The sequence below is a fragment of the Eublepharis macularius genome, chromosome 10 (assembly GCF_028583425.1).
Source record: "Eublepharis macularius isolate TG4126 chromosome 10, MPM_Emac_v1.0, whole genome shotgun sequence".
Classification (NCBI taxonomy): domain Eukaryota; kingdom Metazoa; phylum Chordata; class Lepidosauria; order Squamata; family Eublepharidae; genus Eublepharis; species Eublepharis macularius.
Genome location: NC_072799.1, coordinates 3,671,875 through 3,695,190, shown reverse-complemented (window position 1 = coordinate 3,695,190; position 23,316 = coordinate 3,671,875). Strand labels below are relative to the sequence as shown.

At 47.5% G+C, this 23,316-nt stretch overlaps 1 protein-coding gene across 1 annotated transcript in view; it reads right to left on the bottom strand.

Moving 5' to 3' along the window:
• The window catches only part of CPXM1 (carboxypeptidase X, M14 family member 1), a 42,547-nt gene that overhangs the window by 7,292 nt on the left and 11,939 nt on the right, over positions 1–23,316 (bottom strand). Inside the window, exons 3-12 of the mRNA XM_054989919.1 lie at positions 20,588–20,697; positions 19,909–20,048; positions 18,664–18,748; positions 14,395–14,545; positions 13,832–13,920; positions 10,434–10,557; positions 7,737–7,933; positions 6,640–6,819; positions 5,435–5,732; positions 2,566–2,705 (exon numbers count right to left, since the gene is read on the bottom strand). Of these exons, the coding sequence (XP_054845894.1) occupies positions 2,566–2,705; positions 5,435–5,732; positions 6,640–6,819; positions 7,737–7,933; positions 10,434–10,557; positions 13,832–13,920; positions 14,395–14,545; positions 18,664–18,748; positions 19,909–20,048; positions 20,588–20,697 (1,514 nt within the window). The remainder of the gene's footprint in view (positions 1–2,565; positions 2,706–5,434; positions 5,733–6,639; positions 6,820–7,736; positions 7,934–10,433; positions 10,558–13,831; positions 13,921–14,394; positions 14,546–18,663; positions 18,749–19,908; positions 20,049–20,587; positions 20,698–23,316) is intronic.

Here is a 23,316-nt window from a genome sequence, read left to right as displayed (position 1 = left end):
AAATAGAATCCCAAACCTACACATCATGTGCCTCGTTCAGGAGTAGTCAAGCGACAAGTGACGAATGACACTTGAACGGCAGGTGAAGGTGGTGTCTTGTGTTCAAATTCCACTGAAATATACACGTTCTGTCATTCTTTCGCAGCTCTGCCAAGATCTGCAGCCTCCGAGCAATGCTATCTGTACATCGAGTTAGAATTTTGAACGCCCCCCCCCCCGAAATGTTTGGATGCCCTACAACTCTGGAAGATGTCTTCTCTTGTTATTTTGCATGCACATCTTTCAAAAGTGCTTGCAAGATTTGGGGGCTGAGGAGTCGCTTGGTGGCACTTTGAAGTTTTGTTATTTTTTAAAAATCGATACTGATTTATTTCATTGGTTTTAATAAAAGTTATCTAGAATTGCTCTACCCTGTAGAAGATGGAGGACTATATGGGTCCATAATTTCTCGAGGTGCTTCCTGGAGCGCTTGCTATTGTATCTTCAACTGATGGTTCTTGAAAGACATTCTCTGCTTGGATTGTGACTTTTCAGGTGCATATTAGATGCCTGTTCTTAATCTCCCTGTCCCCCCCCCCCCAAGATCATGGGTGTACAAGGCGTTGTCACACACAGCGCTGCTACCTGAAGTTCCTTGCAGTGAGGAGCTCAAGATGCTGCTCTTAGCACCTGCTCTTCTTGCAGTTTCAAGTGGCTTTTTCATGATAAATCTGCCCCCCAAACCAGTATTGTTCTATTTTCTCTCAGTTCTTGACCCTAACAATAAAAGGGTCTTTAGAAATCATGAAAGGACGCTAAGTAACGGGTGTGTTGTATTTATGCATTACGCAGCTTGCCATTGTTACACTTCTCGGAATCACAAAGAATGTTTTCTGTTTACACCCACACAAATGTTTGTACATGCCCCCTTCCACCACCTCCCTCCTTTCTCTCCCTCTTCTACACCAGACACTACGGTTGCCAAGTTCAGGTTGTGAAATGCCTGGAAATTTGGGGGGTGGAGACTGGGGAGGGTAGAAGTTAGTGAAATGAGGGAGATCAGCAGGGACGTGATGGCACAAGAGTCCACCCTGCAAAGAAGCTGCTTTCTCCAGGGGTCTGGAGATATTATGGTCTGGAGAACAGTTGTAATTCTAATTCTGGGAGGTCTTCAGGACTCACCCAGAGATTGGCAACCACAACACATACAGAGAAGCTGGCTGAGACAGAATTCTCTGCCAGGGGTTGTTGCTAGTCGACTTCAAAGGCTGACTTGACCAGATATGAGCCACAGCATTGACACTGTGCCCACGTTGCACTTTACTTTACTTTAATTGAATTTTTATGCCGCACATCTCCCGAAGGACTCAGGGCGGTATACTTAAGAATAACCCCCCACAAATGAAGAATGGGGAAGGGGAGAAAGAAAAACAGGATTGGGAAAGGGAAAGCCCTTAGCCAGTGATACCACAGCCAAGCTCAGCTATAATAATTAACAATTAATTGCAGTGTTGATACTTTGGGTTCGCTGGAACAAGGGGGGAGTTTTTAAAAGTTTAAATTGCCCTTGGCGAAAATGGTCACATGGCCGGTGGCCCCGCCCCCTGATCTCCAGACAGAGGCGAGTTTAGATCAGGGGGCGGGGCCACTAGCCATGTGACCATTTTCAAGAGGTGCTGGAACTCTGTTCCACTGTGTTCCCACTGAAAAAAAGCCCTGATTAATTGTATGCTGATAGATCTAACGCAAGCCGTGATTTCTTATGCGTTTGCTGCTTAGTAACTTAGAGAAACTGTGTTTAGTTACATTGAGTATTGAAAGCAAGAATTCAGAGCTTTGTCTCAGAAGATAGCAGTATAATATCATTGTTCGTTTGCCAGATACATTCAGCCAGAAAGGAATTCTTAAAAGGTAACATACTCAAGACAATGGCTTATTCTGTAGTGACACGCACGTGCAAATGTGATATGAGCTGACTTTGCACTAAAAAGGTGACATGCGTGCTGAAATTTCTAACTGCAACATATACTATGAACCAATCATATTGTAATTAAGTACACTGATATTGTGATGTCAAAAATGCTATAAAAACTCTGCTGCTCAAGGGAGGAGCCAGAGGGAAACAATTTTGGGGGGCTTCTAAGGCCTGGTTTCCCTCCCGCTGTTGCAACAATGAAATAAATCTAACCCTCTTCTCACTCTTGGCCTCCAGAGTCTTATTGGGTGGGGCACTGGAGAAGATAGCCCTTTTCAGGCATAAGACCAGGATGAATGCCATCTGGACTGTATAACATGGAGAGAATTAGGCATTCTAATCATGGGGACGGACCAGGGCAGACTTCGGACTCAACAGCGTTGCCAACTATTCAAGACTGGCTTGCTCAGTTCGAGAGCAGCACAGCATTGCTCAGGACTCACTTGAGGATGCCCAAAGGACAGGATTTATTTATGGTTGAAAGTGAGATTAATTTTGTAGGGGAAGACCTGCACCAGGCCCCCCTTCCGAGCCTCTGGGTGGCAGCCGCAGCCACGCCCTGTGGCTCTCCCATCCTGCCCTACTGTTCCCAATGACAAAGCCCCTCTGACCTGCTCCATGTAGACTACCAAGGACTCCTTGTTGTTCTCCCATTCTCGGGGCAGCTCCGACTCATGTGGGTATTTGTCGCAGGACAATTCGACCGTGATTTCGAAGCAGTTGGTGTGAAGGTAGCTGAAGTCGTTCATACCTGCAGAGAGGTGCAAGACCAGAGGTGGCCAGGAGGCAGCAAGTGGATACAAAACAAGCAAGAGAGGATTGCGATATCAAGAATACAACAGCAAAAACAACTCGTGAAATCTTACTAAATATAAGTCATGGCCAAGTAATAAATGTAATTCACAGAATCATTTACTCGAGAGTCAAAAAGGCAATTATTCATATATATCTACAAATTTTTGGATGAACAAGTGGAGTACCCTATCACCTAAAGAAACAAGATTTTCATGAGTTTAGATAGTTTAAAGTGAGAACGACGAGTTATGTCGATGTGAATTGGGTATGTTCAAGTGTACAGTTCTTATTTTGTTGATGTTTGTATGGCTTATGGCTTCGGCCGGAAAAGCAATAAACATATTATTATTACTCTATCACCAAGTCAACAAGGAGCGGCTCTCTTAAAGTGGCATGTGCAATGGAACCATTGTTATTGAAGTCTCAAATATACAATTATCTATTGTTCCTAAAGTACATGTGCTTCAGTCCTCATTAAACATGATAATAAGATGAAGACAGAATATTGCACAGTTCCCTAAGTGAATTCAAGAAGAGTTCATATTGCACCGGCAGTAATAAAGTACTGAGTCAGTTCGTAATAGGTCCAGGGGATTAAGTCTCAAAATCCATGCACGCTCAGTCCTTATTGCGAAAATTCATCAAACGCTTAGTTCGCATTCTATCTTCGTCTTATGAATGATTCTGTCTTGATGCATTTCAGAAACGCTCATGGAAAAGAAAGGAAGTGGCATAATTGCGCGAAGCAACTTTCGTTTAATGCACTACAAGGATTATAATAAAGTCTGGATAATCTTCTGACCCAAGTAAGATGTCATATTGTTACATTCTCACAATATATTCCTTAAAAATATAAGAAGAGCCCTGTTGGATCAGATGAGTGGTCCGTCTACCCAGCATCTTGTTTCGTACAGCGGCTAATCAGTTGTCCTGGAGGGTTGCCAAACAGGGCCCAGGGGCCAAGGCTCCCGCCTGAGGCTGCCTCCCAGCACCACCTCTGAACATGGATGTTCTCTTAAGTCACCGGGGCTAATAGCCATTGATGGGCCTCTTCTCTGTGAGCCTGTCCAATCCTTTTTGAAAGCCATCCATGTGCGTGGCCATCACTGTGGCCACTGGTAGTGAATTTCACAACTTTAATTACTCATTGAGTAAAGGAGTACCTTCTTTTGTCTGTCTTGAATCTGTTACCCATGCATTTTATTGGGTGCCCCCACGTTCTAGTATTATTTTAGAGCTATCAAGTGGCATCAGAGATCAAGGGTTAGCTTTGGCTGTGGGAGAACCAGCTTCGGGTCCTTGCTTGACTGAAACATTCTTACCTACGTTCGATACAGAGAAGTAATTAACCGTGTTCTCCTATGCAGACTTCAGCCTAAGCCCCTTGAAATCAGTGGGCTTAGACTGGAATAACTCTGGCTGATTCCGCACACGTTGGATAATGCACTTTCAATGCACTTTAGCTATTGTTTTGAAGTGGATTTTTTGTTTCACACTCGAAAAATTCAGTTCCAAATGATCTCTAAAGAGGATTGGAAGTGCATTATCCAACATGTGCGGAATCAGTGTCTGCACAGGATAGCAGTGTAAAGGAACAAAGACTGTACAGCAGTGTTAACAAGTAAACTGGATTGGATGGATCCATTTGGCTAATGGTGAAGCTTTCTTCTGGTACAAGGAACCTTCTGCTAGCAGAAGAACCTCTTGCGCCATTGTTAGCCAAAACAAAGTTCTGCTAGCGGTAGCCAGAACAAAGTTCTGCTAGCGGAAGAACCTCTTGTGCCATTGTTAATTGGAAGAATCTTCTGCTAGCGGAAGAACCTCTTGTACCATTGTTAATTGGAAGAATCTTCTGCTAGCGGAAGAACCTCTTGTGCCATTTTTAATTGGAAGAATCTTCTGCTAGCGGAAGAACCTCTTGTACCATTGTTAATTGGAAGAATCTTCTGCTAGCGGAAGAACCTCTTGTGCCATTGTTAATTGGAAGAATCTTCTGCTAGCGGAAGAACCTCTTGTGCCATTGTTAATTGGAAGAATCTTCTGCTAGCGGAAGAACCTCTTGTACCATTGTTAATTGGAAGAATCTTCTGCTAGCGGAAGAACCTCTTGTGCCATTGTTAATTGGAAGAACCTTCTGCTAGCGGAAGAACCTCTTGTACCATTGTTAATTGGAAGAATCTTCTGCTAGCGGAAGAACCTCTTGTACCATTGTTAATTGGAAGAATCTTCTGCTAGCGGAAGAACCTCTTGTGCCATTGTTAATTGGAAGAATCTTCTGCTAGCGGAAGAACCTCTTGTGCCATTGTTAATTGGAAGAACCTTCTGCTAGCGGAAGAACCTCTTGTGCCAGAGGAAGTATCCTTATGCCAGCAACACATGCCACTCTTTGCAGGACAGGTTCATGACCTCAAGATTTATTTCTCTGAAATGGGTTTCCATCACACACAATAAAAAACCCACCCCCCATAAGTTGCTTCTATGCAGAAATTAACGCGAATTCTGTGTAGTGGTTGTTATGCTTGACAATTGTTCGCAAAGGTGCTTGCATGCATAAGATAGGGAGCTCGATCCATGTCAGAGAACGTACCCTGCGAAATACCGGACAGCTGCTTCCATTAAAACCCCCCAATCCCCCAACAAGGACAGCCGATTTCCAAGTCGATTGCCCCCCCCCAGTTCACCTACTTCCAGCCACTGTGTGCCAGTTGGCCCCATTGATGATGTTGCCCTCTCTCATGAAGTCGTCGTAATGGCACAGCCGCCGGTCATCGTCCAGCATAGCCAGGTTGGAGGTGGCGTAGACCGTTGCAAGCCAGCGGAAAACGGCATCGTCGGCTGTAGGCGTCAGCTCTTGCGCTTTCCAGTAGGTGCGGGTCATGTCGAAGGGATACGTCACCACCAGCTCTCCTCCGTGCAAGTTGGCGCTGAGCACGAAAGGGTAGCGCTGCATCCAGTTGATGACGGCCCGTGTTTCTGGAGCAACCTGCGGCAGGGAAGAGAAGTGGCCAAGGTTAGGAGAACCAGGTCAGGGCTGTAAGGCCACCTGCCATGTCTGGAGGACTGAAAAAAGGAAAAAGATTTTATATTTGTTTGTGTGTGTGTCTTTATGAAATCAAGGTCAATATAAAAAATTCTAAAGTTATATTAAATCACAGAATATTTAATCTATTATAAATTTTTAAAAACCCGTGCATTAAAAAGGTATCAACTTTAGTTTCCTATATAAATATCTTTCTCTAGCACAATTTTTTTTGAACATGTATTCTGAGTTTTAAATAATTGTATCTGGTCATCTGAAGATGTCTGTAAATTTATATTTATTATTTATTTATTAGATTAGATTTTTAGTCCTCCCACCCCGCCAGGCGGGCTCAGGGCGGAGATGTGATATCCCCACATATTCAACTGCAATTACTCAAAAATGTTTGTACTATGGGAAGACACTTTTATATGAAACCAAAGCCGATACATTTTCAACGGAGTTTTTAATTATTTATAATGGATTAAAAATTCTGATTAATACAGTTAATAATAATGCTACCAGCTTTAATTGTCTCTATTGTATATGTTGTATTACGTTTTAAGCAGATGTTATCTGCTCTGAGCCTGCTTGTGGGGAGAGCAGATTACAAATCAAATAAATAATAATAAATAATAATAATAAATAATAATATAGAGTCTAAAGAAGGGAGTTCTGACTCTTGGAAGCTTATGTTTGGAAAATCTTGTTGGTCTTTAAGGTGCCGCAGGACTCAAATCCAGCATTTTACAGGTTTCCGTAACACGACGCTGAATGGCCTTAGCAGTCAATGTAACCAGGACGCCCCCTGGTGGCCGAGGAGGCTAAGATGCTGGCGTCTAGAGGGTGTGGTGGTGGTAAGGAAGCATACCGTTGCATTGGGGAAGGTATAGGGCTCCGGAATGGGGATGTAGTGGTTGGGGAACTTGTGGGGCACCAGTTCGTTGTCCTCCGCATCCCACAGGGCCGTGTTGAGGTCGGCAAAGTTGTGGTTGAGATCAAAGCCTTCGTAAGTCCACCGGCCCATGGCCCAGCCGGACAGCTCTGAGCCCTGCGTGGGTACAAGAGAACGCTCATTTCATCGTTGTTTCTATGGATTTTTATTTCACTCCTTCATGCCTGGAGCTCAGATTGGTGAACATGATTCCCCTGCATTTTATCACCACAACGACCCTGTAGGGTAGGCTGGGTAAGAGGGGGGAGGAGGAGGAGGAGGAGGAGAAGGAGAAGAAGAGTTGGCTTTATACTTCATCCTTCCTACGTGAAGGAGTCTCAGAGCAGCTTACCATCACCTTCCCTTCTTCTCCCCACAACAGACGCCCTGTGAGGTGGGTGGAGCTGAGAGAGCTCCGAGAGAGCGGTGACTGACCCAAGGCCACCCGGCTGGCTTCAGGTGGAGGCATGGGGAATCAAACCTGGCTCTCCAGATTAGAGTCCTGCCGCTCTTAATCACTACACCCAACTGGCTGATCCAAAGGTCAGGGCATGGGGGAAGGGAAGAGGGCCGCAAGAGGGGGAGACTTAACTCCCCCCTTCTCCCCATGCTACAACGCCTGCTGAGAACCAGAGTGGCAGAAGTTTCCAGATCCTTCTTGGCCTGTCTGTTGGCCTGTGGTGAGAAGCCTGCTAATGCCATTCGATCCCCGTTGAAAGCTTCACTTTCTTGACAAGATCCTACCTGTCAACTAGATTGCCCTCAGAAATCCCATCCTTACTGCAAGATGCTCAAGGAGCATCAGGGACGCTTAGATTATCTAATCTCCCCCCTTTTATCTTCACAACAACCCCAAGAGGTAGGCTTGACTAAGACCAAGTGGCTCAAGGTCACTCGGTAAGATTCACGGCTGAGGGGGATTTAAACCTGGGTCTCTCCCTCGTTCCAGACTTGCTCTCAACTCTGCTCAGAAGGTGGGAAACCATGTCTGAATTCCCCGTCCACAGAATGTCTGGCGCCTCTGTCTCACCCACCAGCTTGTAGGCCGTCTCGTAGCCATCCGGGTTCATGGAGGGCAGCAAGTGGATGCGGGTTTCGGTGACGAGCCGGACCACACGCGGGTTGCCTGCTTGGAACTCTTGGCACAAGTACTCCATCAGGTTGAGCAGCAGCTCCCGGCCCAGCACCTCATTCCCGTGCATCCCGGCCACGTAGCGGAACTCGGGCTCCCCTGCAAACGGCAGAGAGAGAGCGGCAAGAGGGCCATTCAGAAAATTCTTCTGACTGCCCCACAAACAGGGCCAGGATTAACTTCTTGCAAAATGAGAAGCAGCCAAGACTGAGCATCCAAGATGTGTAGCACAGGATTATGGCTAAGAAGGGAAAGCACTTGGCATATGCTCAGATTCCCTCCATTATTTTTTAAATAGTAGCTTCAAAAATCCTCAGGCTGAAACTTTTTATATGTAGACTGACAGGACCAAAGGTCCAAAGAGACCAATAACAATTTTTTTTTTATGAAAGCGCGAGTGCTATAGTGCAATATATTAAACAAGAATTTTCTATAGATTCTACTCCATACATATACACAGCAAACTCAATGCTGAACCATACAAATTGCACCATGGCTTCATCTGAACTAATGAAGACCAATAATATACGTCTCAAAGTCCAATAATTAATCTGTTTCTTCTTCTTTTTTTCTTTTTGCAGGCAAGCGCCATCGGCTGGAGAAGACGGAATGGACGCCCCGGGAGCCAAGGAGGAAACCGGGGTCTCCCAGGCAGTTGGCAACGGGTGCACCAGTAGTTACAACAGCCCGTTTCGTGTTGTCTCGCTTTTTCAAGCCATAAATAATGGCATCCTCTTCAATACATGAATTTACACTTCAGCATTGATTAGTTGCTTCCTCACAGTCCACTTTTTATGTCCGTGAGGAGGACTGCAATACGTGAGACCCTGGGAGTTTTGTGTCTGGATGTCCCTGCATTTTTTTAAAAAGTTAAATCGCAGTTGTGCAGAGCCTACAATTGCCAACTTGGGAGGTTCCTGGAGATTTTGGAGAGAAGCTTGTGGAGGGCAGAGTTTAGGAAGAGGAGGGGCCTTAGCGGAGTATAACGTCATATAGTCCACCCTCCCAAGCAGTCATTTTCTCCAGGGGAACTGATTTCTGTAATCTGGAGATCAGTTGTGATTCTCCAGGTCCCATCTGGAGATTAGCAGCCCTAGCAAGGTCCCTGTTGCGACTGGAATCACGTAAGGAGGGTCGAAGGGGTTTACTCCTACTTAAACTGACACCCCCACATATGTGATTTTTCCTTCTAAGGCAGAAAGAAGTTGGCAGCTGCAACAGCCCAAAGTAAAATCCAAAAAGAACATGCAATACTTTTTATTAAGACCAACAAAATGACACACATTTTTTAAAAAATTTTTTATTGCATTCAACCTGATGAAGAGTTCTGCAGAACTTGAAAATGTGCATGCTGTTTTGTGCCATTTCAGTTGGTCTTCACTGAAGTATTACGTAGGCTGTGATCCTTCCAGGGAAGGCAACCCACACGATGCCTTTTATGAACTGCAGCTTGGGGAGGGCAGTTTCGACAGGCAAAGCTGTGACAGTGTGGAAGGATCCAATCCTCTCTTCCCACCCTACATGGCCCCAAATTAGGGTTGCCAGCTCCAAGTTGGGAAATTCCTGGAGATCTGGGGGGTGAAACCTGGAGAAACCTGGAGAAAGTGGGATTTGGGGAGGGAAAGGACCTTGGCATGGCAAAATTCCATAGAGTCCACTCACTAAAGTAGCCATTTTCTGCTGGTGAACTGATCTCTGTGGCCTGGAGACTGGTTGTAATTCCGGGGGATCTCCAGCCACTACCTGGAGGCTGGCAACCCTACCCCAAATGGAATGTGGTCCACGCATGGCTGCAATTCAGCGTTTAAAAATGGGTTTGAGCCTTTGGATCTGTTCCACTGTAGGGATGCCAGCTCTGGACTGGGGAGTTTCTGGAGATTTTGAGTCAGTACATGGGAAGTGCAGAGTTTGGGGAAGAAAAGGAACTCAGCAAGGGTGTGATGCCAGAATCTGTGCTCCAAAGCTGCCATTCTCTCCTGGGGAACTTAAGTCTGTAGTCTGGAGATAGGTTGAAATTAGGGCTGCCGTTCTCCTGTCCAGGATGGGGGATCCCTTGCTTCTACCGTTTCCCCCCTGCACCCACATACTTGACTGGGGGGGCGCACTCCCTGGGGCACCCTGAGCAGTGCGATGTGCCCCTGGGTGGCATGGCATGCCCCCGTGCCCACAGTGACCCGATTCAGGCTGAAATGTCCCCCACAGCAGGCCCGCACGTGTGAGAACAAGCAGCCAGGCCACAGCAAGGCAGGTGCCGGGCTCCCACAGGGGAGTCAAGGGACCCGGCAACCTTAGTTGAAATACCAGGAGAATGCCAACCGTTCTAACAGGAATGCTTTTCCCTAATGCAAGAGGCTTGCACGAAGGAAGATCTGTTGCACTGGGGGTAAGTGTCACTGGTCATGGAATAGATCTGTGGGGTCAACCCACAGATCTATTCCTATCTTTACGTTGCCCCTGAGAGGGGCAGGGCCTCGTGGTTCCAGGGGCCTCCCCGGAAATCACTTTCTGTATCCTCGAAGCCTGTCTCTCCCCACCTCCAATCCTAGATTTATGAGTGGACTCTTATTTTTGGAGCAGGATGCTGGCAGAAAACGCTCACCTACTTCGTGGTGCCCGGGGTTATCGGATATCTCCATGACGTACATTTTCAAGCCCCGGTAGCTCTTCCCGATGCTGTACACCCGTGTGATGTTGGGACAGGCGTCATTTACTTCCTTCATTAGCTGCAAGAGGGTTAGGGTTAGGGTTAGAGTTGCTGGTTAGGTTCCAGATGTAGACCACAGCCCTGTCCTATTCCAAGAATTCAAAGTGAATAAACCCATCGCTCGTTTTCATGTCTCCAAATCAGCTCTGGATGAGTGGAATTTGGCAAACGTGATTTTGCCTCTTCTTTACTGTGGCCGCTTTCACATGGCTTACTAGCTGCGGAACATCGTGCAAAGCTCCTGAAACCATAGCATCTTCCTGGCGCAATTTCATGCGAGAACTGGAGATATGATGGGAAATCACGCCAGAAAGACGCTGTCGTTCCGGGAGCTTTGTGTGATGTTCCGCAGCCTGTAAGCAGTGTGAAAATGGCCTGTATCTTTCCCCAAAACCAAGGGTGGCAGCTGAGCTCAGAGGTTGAGGGTTAACCCCCCCCCTTGAACTTTGAGACGAAGCTGGGATTTGAACCCATGGAGAAATCCATTTGAAATTCTGTATGATTCTAAAAATTAGTACCCAGTGTTGCGGGACTAACATCCTAGTGATGTTGGTTATTTTTAAGAGCGGCAACAGTTTTATGAATGGCACATTAAACACATTGACTAACTTCATGGAGTAGACGCTGGCATTAGTACGAGGGCTCAACTGGATTTGGGGTGTAACCCACAAATTGCATGCGCTCACAAGCTCAAATAGCCTCAGGGCCACGCAGGGAAGGAGAGGGAATTTAACCTTGCAACTTCCACTTGTTCTTGCTGTTCAAGACCCAATCCACGACCAGGGGTCATTTCGTAGAAATTTAGCTGCAGGAACTTGTTAGCATAACTCATCAGCATAACACATTAGCATATGCCACGCCCCTCGGCAAGCTCCAGAAGTGTGTCATTAGCATAACTGATTTGCATATGCCACACCCCCTGACATCACCTATCCTGGTTGTTTTGGACCCAATCCTGGCCATTCAGGGCTGAAATTGGGCCCAAAATGGCAAAAAGGGGCTGAAAATGGCCGAAAAGGGGCCCAAAATGGTCAGGACTGGGCCGCTGCTGAGCGGGAGAGTGATCCACCACCCATCAGAGGTCCAATCCTGGCTGTTTCGGGACCAATCCTGGCTGTTTGGGGCCTGATCCTGGCCATATTGGCCATATTGGGCCCAAATTGGGCCGCTTTGGCCCCGATCCAGACTGAAACGGGCCCAAAATGCCCAAAAATCAGGTGGGCAGGGCCACCTGACATGTGACCTTTTGGGAGAACTACCAGAACTGCGTTCCTGCGCGTTCTCCTTCAAAATGAGCCCTGTCCACGATTAACATTTTAAAGGAGAAAAAACTAAGTCTATACATTCCCCCTCCCTTAAAATGCCAATAATAGAGCAGGGAGCTTAATTTCAGATAATGAAACTGGGCAGAGGGTGAAAGGTTAAAGCCCCTCCCTCTCCGTTCCTGGTGTAAGCAGGCAATTTTCTTAGCACAGAGAAGTGGGATCTTTCTTCAATCTGTTTGCACCCCGAGGCCAAAGTTCATCTTATGAGTACACCTGATGGCTGATGTGTGCTTTCGTCTTAAAATTCAACCTCCCTCGTGGGAAGGCTGGGTGGGGCCAGGGCTTTTTTTCTGGGAAAAGAGGTGGTGGAACTCAGTGGGTTGCCAGCACAGGGGGCAACTCTTGGCGGGAGGTGGTGCCCCTGGTACCACATGTGCATGTGCAAAGTGCGTGCACGCTCCCAGGACCAATGAAGTCACTTTGGGTCAGCTGGAACAAGGGGGGAGTTTTTAAAAGTTTAAATCACCTTTTGCAAAAATGGTCACATGGCTGGTGGCCCCGCCCCCTGATCTCCAGACAGAGGGGAGTTTAGATCTAAACTCCCCTCTGTCTGGAGATCAGGGGGTGGGGCATGCATTTGAGGTATGCATCTGATGAAGAGAACTGTGATTCTCGAAAGCTTATGCTACAGTAAAGTTGGTTAGTCTTAAATGTGCTACTGGACTCTTTTCTATTCTAAAACATTTATATTAATATTTATATATCTACATATTATTATTACTCTCGGTTAGTTTTCTCTTTGACTCTGCTTCTATTGGCCTGTGCAGATGAAAAGAACAACGTTCCTCCCTTTTCCCACCCCCCCCCCAAATCTGGTGAATTCAGCGCCCAGGATGATTTTGACCAGGGAAACACCTGAGCAAGAGGTAACCCACCTTCCCCAGCACAACCCTCCTCCACAATTGCTTTCAAGATTAATTTGCATTTCAGGGGATTCAGTCACGTGTCTCCAATGTAGTGTGTAGTGTGACCTGGAGAGAAAATGAAGCTCTCAAGGGAGAGACCTGTCTCTGGATCTCCTAACATTTTGTTTTTTACCTTCAAGGGCCTGCTAGCAGGAGTCTTCATCCTTGTGGAAGCTGTGGCCAATTTTTGAATATTGGGACTAGGCAGCGGCTACTGCAATAAAATAGCTGTCACGCAGGGCAGGGTTGATCACAAAACCATGAGAAGGTCCAAAATATTTTAGTTTCAGGCGGGCAGCTGTGTTGGTCTGCAGTCAAAGAGCAAGATCTGGGTCCAATAGCACCTTAAAGGCCAACAAGTTGGCCTTTAAGGTGCTATTGGACCCAGATCTTGCTCATAAAATCTTAGGCAGTTCCAAGCCAAGGTTCCCTCTATAATGGAAGCTGCCATTTCCTCAAAGCACCTTCTCTTCTAGTGAAATGAAGGAAAACAAGGATTGGCTCTTTGATCTAGGGAAGAGATTCTTTCGGGAAGAAAAAGTGGACACCTGGACACATGGTGTATGGTGCTCACTGGCACCATGTTGGGGATCCGTGAACAAGAGGCTGCAAAATAAATTAGGACACCTATGGTGGAGGAAGGGCTGCCTAAGCTCCCCGCCTTTGCAATTTCCTAAATCTCTCTCCTGTACTCCATAGTTACTATTAACTCTGCTAGGGGAGAGAGAGAGACACCTGTCGAGGACAATGGCATCAATTACTGAGAATGTTGTATTTTTTAAAAAAAAAATGTTGTGGAGAGCATTCACTGAACGAGGGGAATATTCACTTGAGTTTTGGCCAGCAAATTTAATTTTGTGTTGCCCTGATTCTTTTTAGTTCTGACCTTGTGATGGGTACTTAAGTGTTGCTATCTACCTTTCCTTTGTTCCTGGATGATAAACAAAAAATGGGATTTTCAGGCCGAGAACAAGGAATTATTTTGCAGGAAGGGGGACGGGGTTACAGCACTGTACATTTTGGTCAGGCGGCTACCGGTTTTCTAGAGGCAAAGGAAACACACCTTTCTCATATCCTTGTAATTGTGGTGCCTGAAATCCAATTTATCGTTGGTCGCTGGTACATCATCCCAGTAATAGATGTTGTTGGGGTCTGGAAAGAAGATAGGAAGGCAATTGAATACCGGATGCCAAGTTTTGGCTACTGTCACACCAAGGCCGTTTTCACACGGCCATGCGCTCGGAAGATCATGCAAAACAGCATAAAAGGGTCTTCCTAGCACGATTTCCTGGCACGATCCCGTTTAATGGCGCTTTTTCTTACATCATCGCATCATTAAAGGGGATCGTGCCGGGAGATCGTGCTAGGAAGACACTTCATGCCCGTGAGTTTGTGCGACCTCCTGGGGTGTGTGTGAAAACAGCCCATATTGCGAGTTGGAGGAGAAAGCAGTTTAGGCTGCCCAGAAACCAAGAGCCGTGCTTCCTGATCGCGCACATCAAAGTCAGGGTTGCTGAAGTCGCTCTTTGTGGTTGCTAGGCAACAGCAAACTCCTTCCTCTCCTGGACCAGTGTGGCGATAGCATCCTCAGAGGATATCTCAGGAGGCTTGGCTGGAAGTCCTTACCTGGTAAGGTGCAACCAAGGACCTCCATCCTCAGGCAGATGGTCCCATTCTCAAACCACGTTTGAGGATTGATGCGGATGTAACGAGCCACCACCGGAACAGGGAAGAGGTTGAGGACCGGCGTCTCAGGGTCCTTGTTTCCAGGGAATATCTGGAACGAGTGGAAGAAAGTAAGACGCCCTTATAGGGTCTTCCTCAAGTGGTGGGGAGACCCAGGGATTTCACCACCTAGATTAGTGTAGTTTGGATGAGAGAGCACTGTAGACAGAGGGCATCCTTGTAATATTTTATTTTATTTCTAAGTATGCAAGAGGAGACAAAAGGCACTCCTGCAGCACGCAGCAGATCTCCAGAGAGCATCTTGGCCAATGGCCCCAGCTGCACTCTCAGCCCTGCCTTTCTCCAGCTCTCTGAGTCCTTCTCCCTACAAACCACAAAACTACTTTTTACTGCCTCTCTGCCCCCTTCCCTCGACTGGAGGAAAGTCATCCTTTTCAAGCTCTGATAAGTATTATTCCAAACGCTGGAGGGAGAGGCCCAGCTATTGGCAGATCATCTCCTGTCATTAATTCCCATCGATGGGACATCAACCAGTTCTCCTGGGCGGTTAGCCCAGCTGTAACCATGCTTGGAATTTAGCGGAATCAGGCCGATACTTGTGGCTAGCTGGCTGCTCTCAGTCCTTTCTTTCCCCAAGGGACTGGGAGGAGAAGACAATCTGTGCCGCATTCTTTGGGCTTTTAAAAAAATATTTTTTGGGGGAGACTTGAGGTACAGGATCTAACCCAAGCAAGTAGGGGCTCAGCGGCAAACTGTCTTTTATGGAGGACATGGAGATATCACCTGTATACCTGATAACACATACTTGAAAAACGCCTGTGATGCTTGCTAAACGCTAACGGGATGGTGTCACACCATGCAGAGCACCCCCCCCCTCAATATCACTATGGCCAGGGAGATGTGGATTGGCAATACACAAACGTCTCCCCATGACATAGTAGACAGTCCAGTAGCACCTTTAAGACTAACCAACTTTATTGTGGCATAAGCTTTCGAGAACCACAGCTCTCTTCGTCAGATGCATGATGCATCTGACGAAGAGAGCTGTGGTTCTCGAAAGCTTATGCTACAATAAAGTTGCATCTGATGAAGAGAGCTGTGGTTTTCAAAAGCTTATGCTACAGGTGCATCTGACGAAGAGAGCTGTGGTTCTCGAAAGCTTATGCTACAATAAAGTTGCATCTGATGAAGAGAGCTGTGGTTCTCAAAAGCTTATGCTACAGATGCATCTGACGAAGAGAGCTGTGGTTCTCGAAAGCTTATGCTACAATAAAGTTGGTTAGTAGTAAAGGTGCCACTGGACTCTCTACTATTTTGCAACTACAGACTAACATGGCTAATTCCTCTGGATCTATCCCCATGACATGAAGTTTGCGCATCACTTAAACTCAGGAGGCCAAAATCATCAAGGTCAGAAAAGCAGGTGTGGATCCCCTGGAATTTTGGAAGTATTCCATCCACTCCTTGGTGGTAGGCTTCACCTTCCAACTTCTAGTGCTCACTCTTAAAGCTTGCCCATCAGTCTTCCTGGACCACATACTCCTTGGCTACGACCTGCTCATTCCTCACGCCCGTTTTACTCTTCCCCATTCCGTGCAAGTCCTCTGCTTGACCCAGCCTCTCTCTCGTTTCCGAGTCCTCTTAAAGAGCTCTCCTCTGTCGCTGCCTGAGATTTTTTCTACCCCATTAATCATAGTTGGGATGCTCATCTGTTCCAAAAAAAGGGCAGCCCGGTACCGAAGGGCTTTGGCGCTTTTAATCACGGCAGCGGAGGGAGCATACCACGGGGAGCTGCGTCTCTCAGCCCTGCAGCTCTGTAATGCGGAAGGCCAAGCAGGCAGCTGCCGTGCAAGAAAACACCCTGCTGTGTTGGTTAGGAAAGGAAATAATGGCAGGTGAAGCTTGTCGGGCAGGTGGGTAATAAAGCCCTTGTCTGCACAACCCAAAATGTCCTGCTCTCTCATCTTTTGCCGTCTGGGCTTTCCCAGGTGCAAGAGCATAGGCCACCTGTGACCCACTCCTTTTGAATACTGCCCACCAGCCAAACTCAGGGGAGCAGGTTTCAGGGCCGGATCGAGGGGGGGCAGGGGGGGTAGTCTGCCCCTGGCACCGCCAGGGACGGGGCGCCGGGAGCAGCTGCCAGCTGCCGGGAGCGCGTGGGCGGCAGCGTGGGCAGCCTCGCAGCCTCCTGTGCTGCCTTTCGCCTGCCCCACAGGATAGGGGGCGGCAAGGCGCCCCGTCCCGCGGGGCAAGCAAATGGCGTGGGCAGCCTCGCAGCTCCCCATGCTGCCTTTCGCCTGCCCTGCAGGACAGGGCGCACGCGGCAAGCCAGCTTCCCCCTGTCCTGCAGGGCAGGCAAAAGGCAGCGCAAGGGGTTGTGAGGCCGCCTGTGCCATTTGCCTGCGGGGAGATGAATGGCGCGGGCGGCTTCCCAGCCCTGCATGCTGCCTCCGCTGCTCTGCCCTGCGTGATGACGTCACCGAAATGATGTCAACACGCAGCGCTGAGAGCGCGCACACGCTCTGTGTGTGAGCGGTCGAACTAGGGTTGCCCTGGGTGCCAGCAACCCTAGATCCGGCCCTGGCAGGTTTCATGCACTTAGCAGGCCTCAATATGTAGGTGAGGACTAGTTTGGTGGGTCATAAGCCATGCAGCCTGGCTTTCATGAAAACCCTAAACTGGATTGATGGGTGGCACGCATAAAGGGCTTGCAGTGACTGCCCCAGGGAGAATCAAAGGTCCACTATAAGCAAGCCTTCTCCTGTTTCCAGGCTAGGCAACAGGGCCTCGTAGCGCTAATCTGTGGCCTGGAGAAAATGCTATAGAGCGGCAGTCAGGCACCCCACTGTCCTTGGCAGGGGGCAGCAGAGCTGTTGATTTCCCTTTGGTTTGCTTGGCACGTCTTAGGCTTGGATCTTTGCTCCAACCTTAGTGCCAGATTCCAGCTCAGTTGCACCCTTGTCTTTTTCTTATTAAGGGCAGGACAGATGCCAAGGATCGCAGAAATAATTCTTGGTCAAAGTTAACGCTTCACATTAGGCGCATTGCAATGCAAATGTCAGAGGCAGAATCTGGAACGCGGACCGAGAGGTTCCCTCTTTCCTTTAGAAACACAAACATAAAAAGCGCCAAGCTCTTATGGAAAGCTTGTAAATGCCAAAGGTGTCTTAGGCTGAGTGGGGTGTGAAGTTTATTGACCTTTCTGCCCAACTGGTATTATCTGGCTTCCTGTCGTTAGGAAAATAGATTTTTTATTTTTTACAAACCTTTCTACATAAAAAAACATATTTACAGTTAAAAATTGAAAGATTGGATGGCTACAAATGGTGACAGAGTAAGCACTGTTACTAACATCAAAAACCTTAATTATACTTGCAAGACACTTTAGAAACCTTCTGGAACTTTAACATTAACTTCATAAGAACCTTAGAAGAAATTTACAAAAAACATTAGAAGAACCCTATAAATCCTATAAACATTATCAACACTATAAACCCTATAAAACCACTATAAAACCTTTTAAAACAAATTATAAACATTGCATTATAAACATTACAAAGCAACACCTCTCAATGGACAGGGGAATTCACCTCCCTATACCCAGGGCTTTTTTTCTGGGAAAAGAGGTGGTGGAACTCAGTGGGTTGCCAGCACAGGGGGCAACTCTTGGCGGAAGGTAGTGCCTCTGGTACCACATGCATGTGCGCAAAGTGCACGCATGCTCCCAGGACTGCACAATGACATCACTTTGGGTCAACTGGAACAAGGGGTGAGTTTTTTAAAGTGTAAATTGCCCTTGCAGAAAATGGTCACATGGCCGGTGGCCCAGCCCCCTGATCTCCAGACAGAGGGGAGTTGGAGGGCAATCTAAACTCCCCTCTGCCTGGAGATCAGGGGGCGGGGCCACCGGCCATGTGACCATTTTCGAGAGGTGCCGGAACTCCGTTCCCCCGCGTTCCCGCTGAAAAAAAGCCCTGCCTATACCACTACCATCCACTCAGCCTCACTTTCCTCTTGGACTCCTCCGCACTTCTGTATTTTGTCTAAGTACGAGGTGACGTGCCGTCCCATGTCATGGATCCCTTCCCTCCATCCTTAGTCTGACTCTACAAATTATTTGCCTGCTTGGATCTCGGAAGCCGAAGAAATCATACCAGGTAGATAAGGGTGGGTGTCATGCACGACCCATCGAGATCCTGACTCACTCACCACTTCCTCGCTTCCATTCATGCATGGCTGCCAGGTATGAGTGTCGTTGCTGAACTGGATCTTATAGGAAGTCACCCAATCGTAACTGGGAAGAGACGAAGAATGAAATGAGCCAATGGAAAGATAGATTGGGAGGTAGGTTAGGTTGAGAGAGTGTCAGAGCAGGGATTTGAACCGAGGTATCCCAGGGCCTAGTTTAACACTCTAACCACTACACCATACTGTATGCATGTACATACATTTGTCTATAAGGAAGACCCAACCTTCGTTGACTATATAAATGAAACTGGGGAACAGTACCTGGATAAATATGGGATATAACTTGTTTGTTCAGCTGGACGTGCATTGAATGTAAAATCAGAATTACTCAATGTATGTACAAAGGAAAATCAAGGGAACACGGGTTGTATGTGCATTCACTGTAACTTGTGAATGGTGCTTTCTTCTTTGGGGTGAAAAAATACTTTGAAGCTGCCTGGTGTGTGTGGCAGCTGCACATGAGCACATCCATTTCAGTCCCCAGCTGTAGAAGATGGTGGGACCAGAACCAAGGGGTTGAAATTAAATCAAAAGAGTTTTCGGCTAAACATTAGGAAGAACTTCCTGGCAGTGAGAGCAGTCCCTCAGTGGAACAGGCTTCCTCGGGAGGTGGTGGGCTCTCCTTCTTGGGAGGTTTTTAAGCAGAGGCTAGATGGCCATCTGACAGCAATGCTGATTCTGTGAACTGAGGCAGATCATGAGAGGGAGGGCAGGAAGGGCTACATCAGGGCTCACTTCTCACGGCCCCTTCTTACATGCCCAGGGTAAGGCTGATCGCCACCTTGGGGTCAGGAAGCAATTTTCCCCAGGCCAGTTTTGCTAGGGATGCTGATGGAGTTTTGACTTCTTCTGGGCATGGAACAGGAGCCAGTGTGTGTGTGTGTGGGGGGGGTATATGGGAATTGGACTAGATGACCCTAGAGGTCCCTTCCAGCCCTGTGCTTCTATGGGAGAGGTAATGGGTCACAGGAAGGGGTCGGGTGAGTAAGCGGCAACGTGCTGCTCCCCAAAAGGGCACGGAGGTAGGAGCAGCACCCAATTTATCAGCATCAATCCATTCATGTGCAATAGTCAGACATACCTAAGAAGAGAGCTCAAGGCACGTTTGCAGTGTTGGAAGCATCTTTTTAAAATGTACACTTGCCGCTTCCTCCTCCCTTTGTGTATCCCTGGAGTTCAGTCTGGGGCCCCTCCGAGGCCACTTACGTCCAGATGGAGTTCAGTCCTTGCGTGATGACCCCTGTGAAGAGCGTCGTCCGCCTGGCGTCGATCTCTAGCCACTGGGTCTTGTCCTCATGCCCTGCGCACCAGCCGCCGTCGTAGAAGTCGCCGTCACTGATGCCAGACTAGAACAGAAGCAGCGAGGGGTGGGGGATTAAGAGGCAGAGGGTGCAACATACAAAGCCTTCCGCAACATCTTGCTGAAGTTCACCCTTGGGATTCGGGGTATGGTCACTGCGTCAGTAGGAGGGCAGCATTTGCGATCAGGCTAGCAGGCACATAAGGCAAGTAAAGGAGCCAAAAAAATGAGCCCCCGAAGGTGTGTGTGGGTGGAAAAGTAAGCAACCGAGGCAAGGAAGGAGGAGAGGCAGTGCAGTATATTGGACTTGGACTAGAGAGACGCAAGTTTAAATCACTTGGGTCTGGCCTACCTCATGGGGGCTTGTGAGGTGATGGACCTCAGCGGGGTATAAAGCCATAGAGTCCACCCTCCGAAGTTCCCATTTTCTCCAGGGGAACTGATCTCTTTTTCGGTTGTAATTCCGGGAGATCTCCAGCCATTACCTGGAGGCTGGCAACTCTACTTCCCCTCTATCTGCTTGCTTCTCAACTGCTCCCCCTGCTGATAAAGGCGGGTACTGCAGGGGCATGGGGCTTGGTTCACCTGTATGTTGAGACGTCCCCGGTGGGCCCCCAGGCCGTGGCGCTTGATGCTGGAAGCTCGGAGCTGTGAGTCCCTCACTTTTAGAGATTCGAGTCCCAGTGGAGGGCATTCTGGTTTGAGATGGTGGATGGGGTCAGGGGGAGGAGAGAGACCAAGTCAAGTCAGCAAAATATTCAACCTGGGGAGCATCCCCCTTTACAAGCAGATTCGATTTTCTGGTGGCATGACATTCTCAGGTGGCCAAAGACGATAGAGAAGGAATGGGGAATAGTGGCTTTGTCTCCCTTGCGCAGGAATTTAGCAGGGGAGCCTCTCCCCTGGCTTCATCTGCATATCAGAGAATGCCCTAAAGAATGCCGTAAACTTTAACTTTAGGGCATTCTTCTTTAGGGCATCTTCTTTGCTTGCAAAACTTCTTTATGATCTATAGCTTTGAAAGGCACTGGAGCGCTATGGGTGGGGAAAAGTTGGCAACTTCTGCGCACTGCAGAATCAATCCAAAATCACAGGGCCACTGCTGAGATGCTGAAGTTAGTCTTTGCGCTGTGTCTTTCATGGCAACCAGGTTATAAAGAAAGCCAGCCCGCTGCTCTCTTGCTGTCTCACAATCTGGTCCCGAAGACCTCTTCGCTCCACTTGGTAATAATACCTCCTTCCCCCATATTTGAACCTAGCATATTTATTTTTGGCAAAAGAGGATCAAACACCACATTTTTCAAGGGTTTCCTATTCTGGTTGTTGTGGGTTTTCCGGGCTGTATTGCCGTGGTCTTGGCATTGTAGTTCCTGAAGTTTCGCCAGCAGCTGTGGCTGGCATCTTCAGAGGTGTAGCACCAGAAGACAGAGATCTCTCAGTGTCCACTGATCTCTCCACTGTGGACACTGAGAGATCTCTGTCTTTTGGTGCTACACCTCTGAAGATGCCAGTCACAGCTGCTGGCGAAACGTCAGGAACTACAATGCCAAGACCACGGCAATACAGCCCGGAAAACCCACAACAACCACCATTCTCCGGCTGTGAAAGCCTTCGACAATACATCGTTTCCTATTCTCCCAATGCATCTGGGAACTGTAATAAGCAGCTCTGTGTGTGCGTGTGTATACACCCTGCATCAATTTGCTGATAGCTGCCTTCCCACCTGCAAGTTGCTATGAGGCACCCCAGGGACAAAGGAGATGACGTTGGTCTTTACCCCTTGTTAATGTCAGTAGCAGATCAGGAGAATGTGCGATGGCCACTTAAACCAGAAAACTAGCTCAGGGGGAAGGGATAAATTCTCCTCTGCTAGCAGTGTATCCAAATTCCCCCGCCCCGCAACTGCTGTTGAAGTTACTGCATGCAAATTCGTCTGAACTTCTGACTCCAGATCTCCAATGCTTGGCCCACTTCGCGCATCTGATGACCCAAGATTTGGCTCCCGAAAACATTTGCCACAATCACCTTTAAAAGCCGCAAAACTCTGTGCTGTCTCTTCCAAGTCTAGAATTTGGGTTCACCTAAGGGGTGAACTGCGCAAAACTCACGCGAGAAGATGCTATCTTCCACAGTTTTTTTGCGACGTTCTGCAGCGTTCTGGATGAGGGTGAGTAGTGTGAAAATGGCCATAGTCTACTTGTAGCAATACTCTACACATCTACATATCATTTCATAGTACAGTTCAGTCGTCTGTGATAGTTGAAAACAAGTTACATTAAAGCCTTCACATCCTTAATACATTCAAGTCCTTATATGTATTTTTAACCCAATTATAAAATAGAGTCCATGGTCCAGCGAAGCCCTCTTCTATTTGTCCTTTCAACAATGAAGTTGATTTGTCCATTTCCGCACTTCCCATGATCTTCACTACTAATTCTTCTTGCAAAGGTATTATTTGACGTTTCCAGTAATACGTTAATAGAATTCTAGCCGCTGTTACTGCGTGTATTATGAACTATTTCTGGTCCTTAGTTCAGTTTTGCTGAACTGGAATGCAGTTCCAGCCGGTTGGAAAGGTATTGAAACCTGCAAAATTATTTGTAATAATGTGTGCAACTTCGTGTACTCTCAGAGGATCATTCATTACCCAGCATGCAACACAGAAAATACTCATGGCAGAGATGTAGACCGACATGTATGACAAGAGTTTGATTTGGTGGCCTGCTGAACAGGAGTAGTGGCATTCATAAATGGCAGAGCTATGGATGCTGCATTTTAAAACTAAAATTAAGGGAATCATTTTTTTTCTCCATTGAAGAGGGGAGGGTGCCTCCAATCACGCTGGAGCACTGAAACCACAACTATGTTTTACATGACTCAAAACCACAGAAGACAGTGAGTGGTCCAGCCAGAACAAACTCCTTGCAAGGAAGGGGGTGGGGTGGGACGGCTTATTCTGTATCATTCCTTCAACTTCTGTGAAAAGGGATTACGAGAAACGATGCAAGAACATTGCAGAAGGAGCAACTTCTAAGCAGTACAGTTGGCAGGGGTTTTTTTCCTGGCAGAGCTCTTTTGCCTTTAAATTCTTCCACGTGATGTACGGAAATTGTGCAGGCAAAGCCTTCCCATTCGTTTATTTTCTGTGCAAAGAAAAGCTTTGCTCGCAGCATATGCGCATTTTGTTATGCCCCATTTAAGAGCACAAGAGCCCTGGCTAGCTAGATCGTTGGCAACCTCATCTGGCTAGTGTGTTGAATAAGTGCAGTCTGCGCCAGTCATAGTGCTTGCCGCACAATAAGGATTTCATTTGG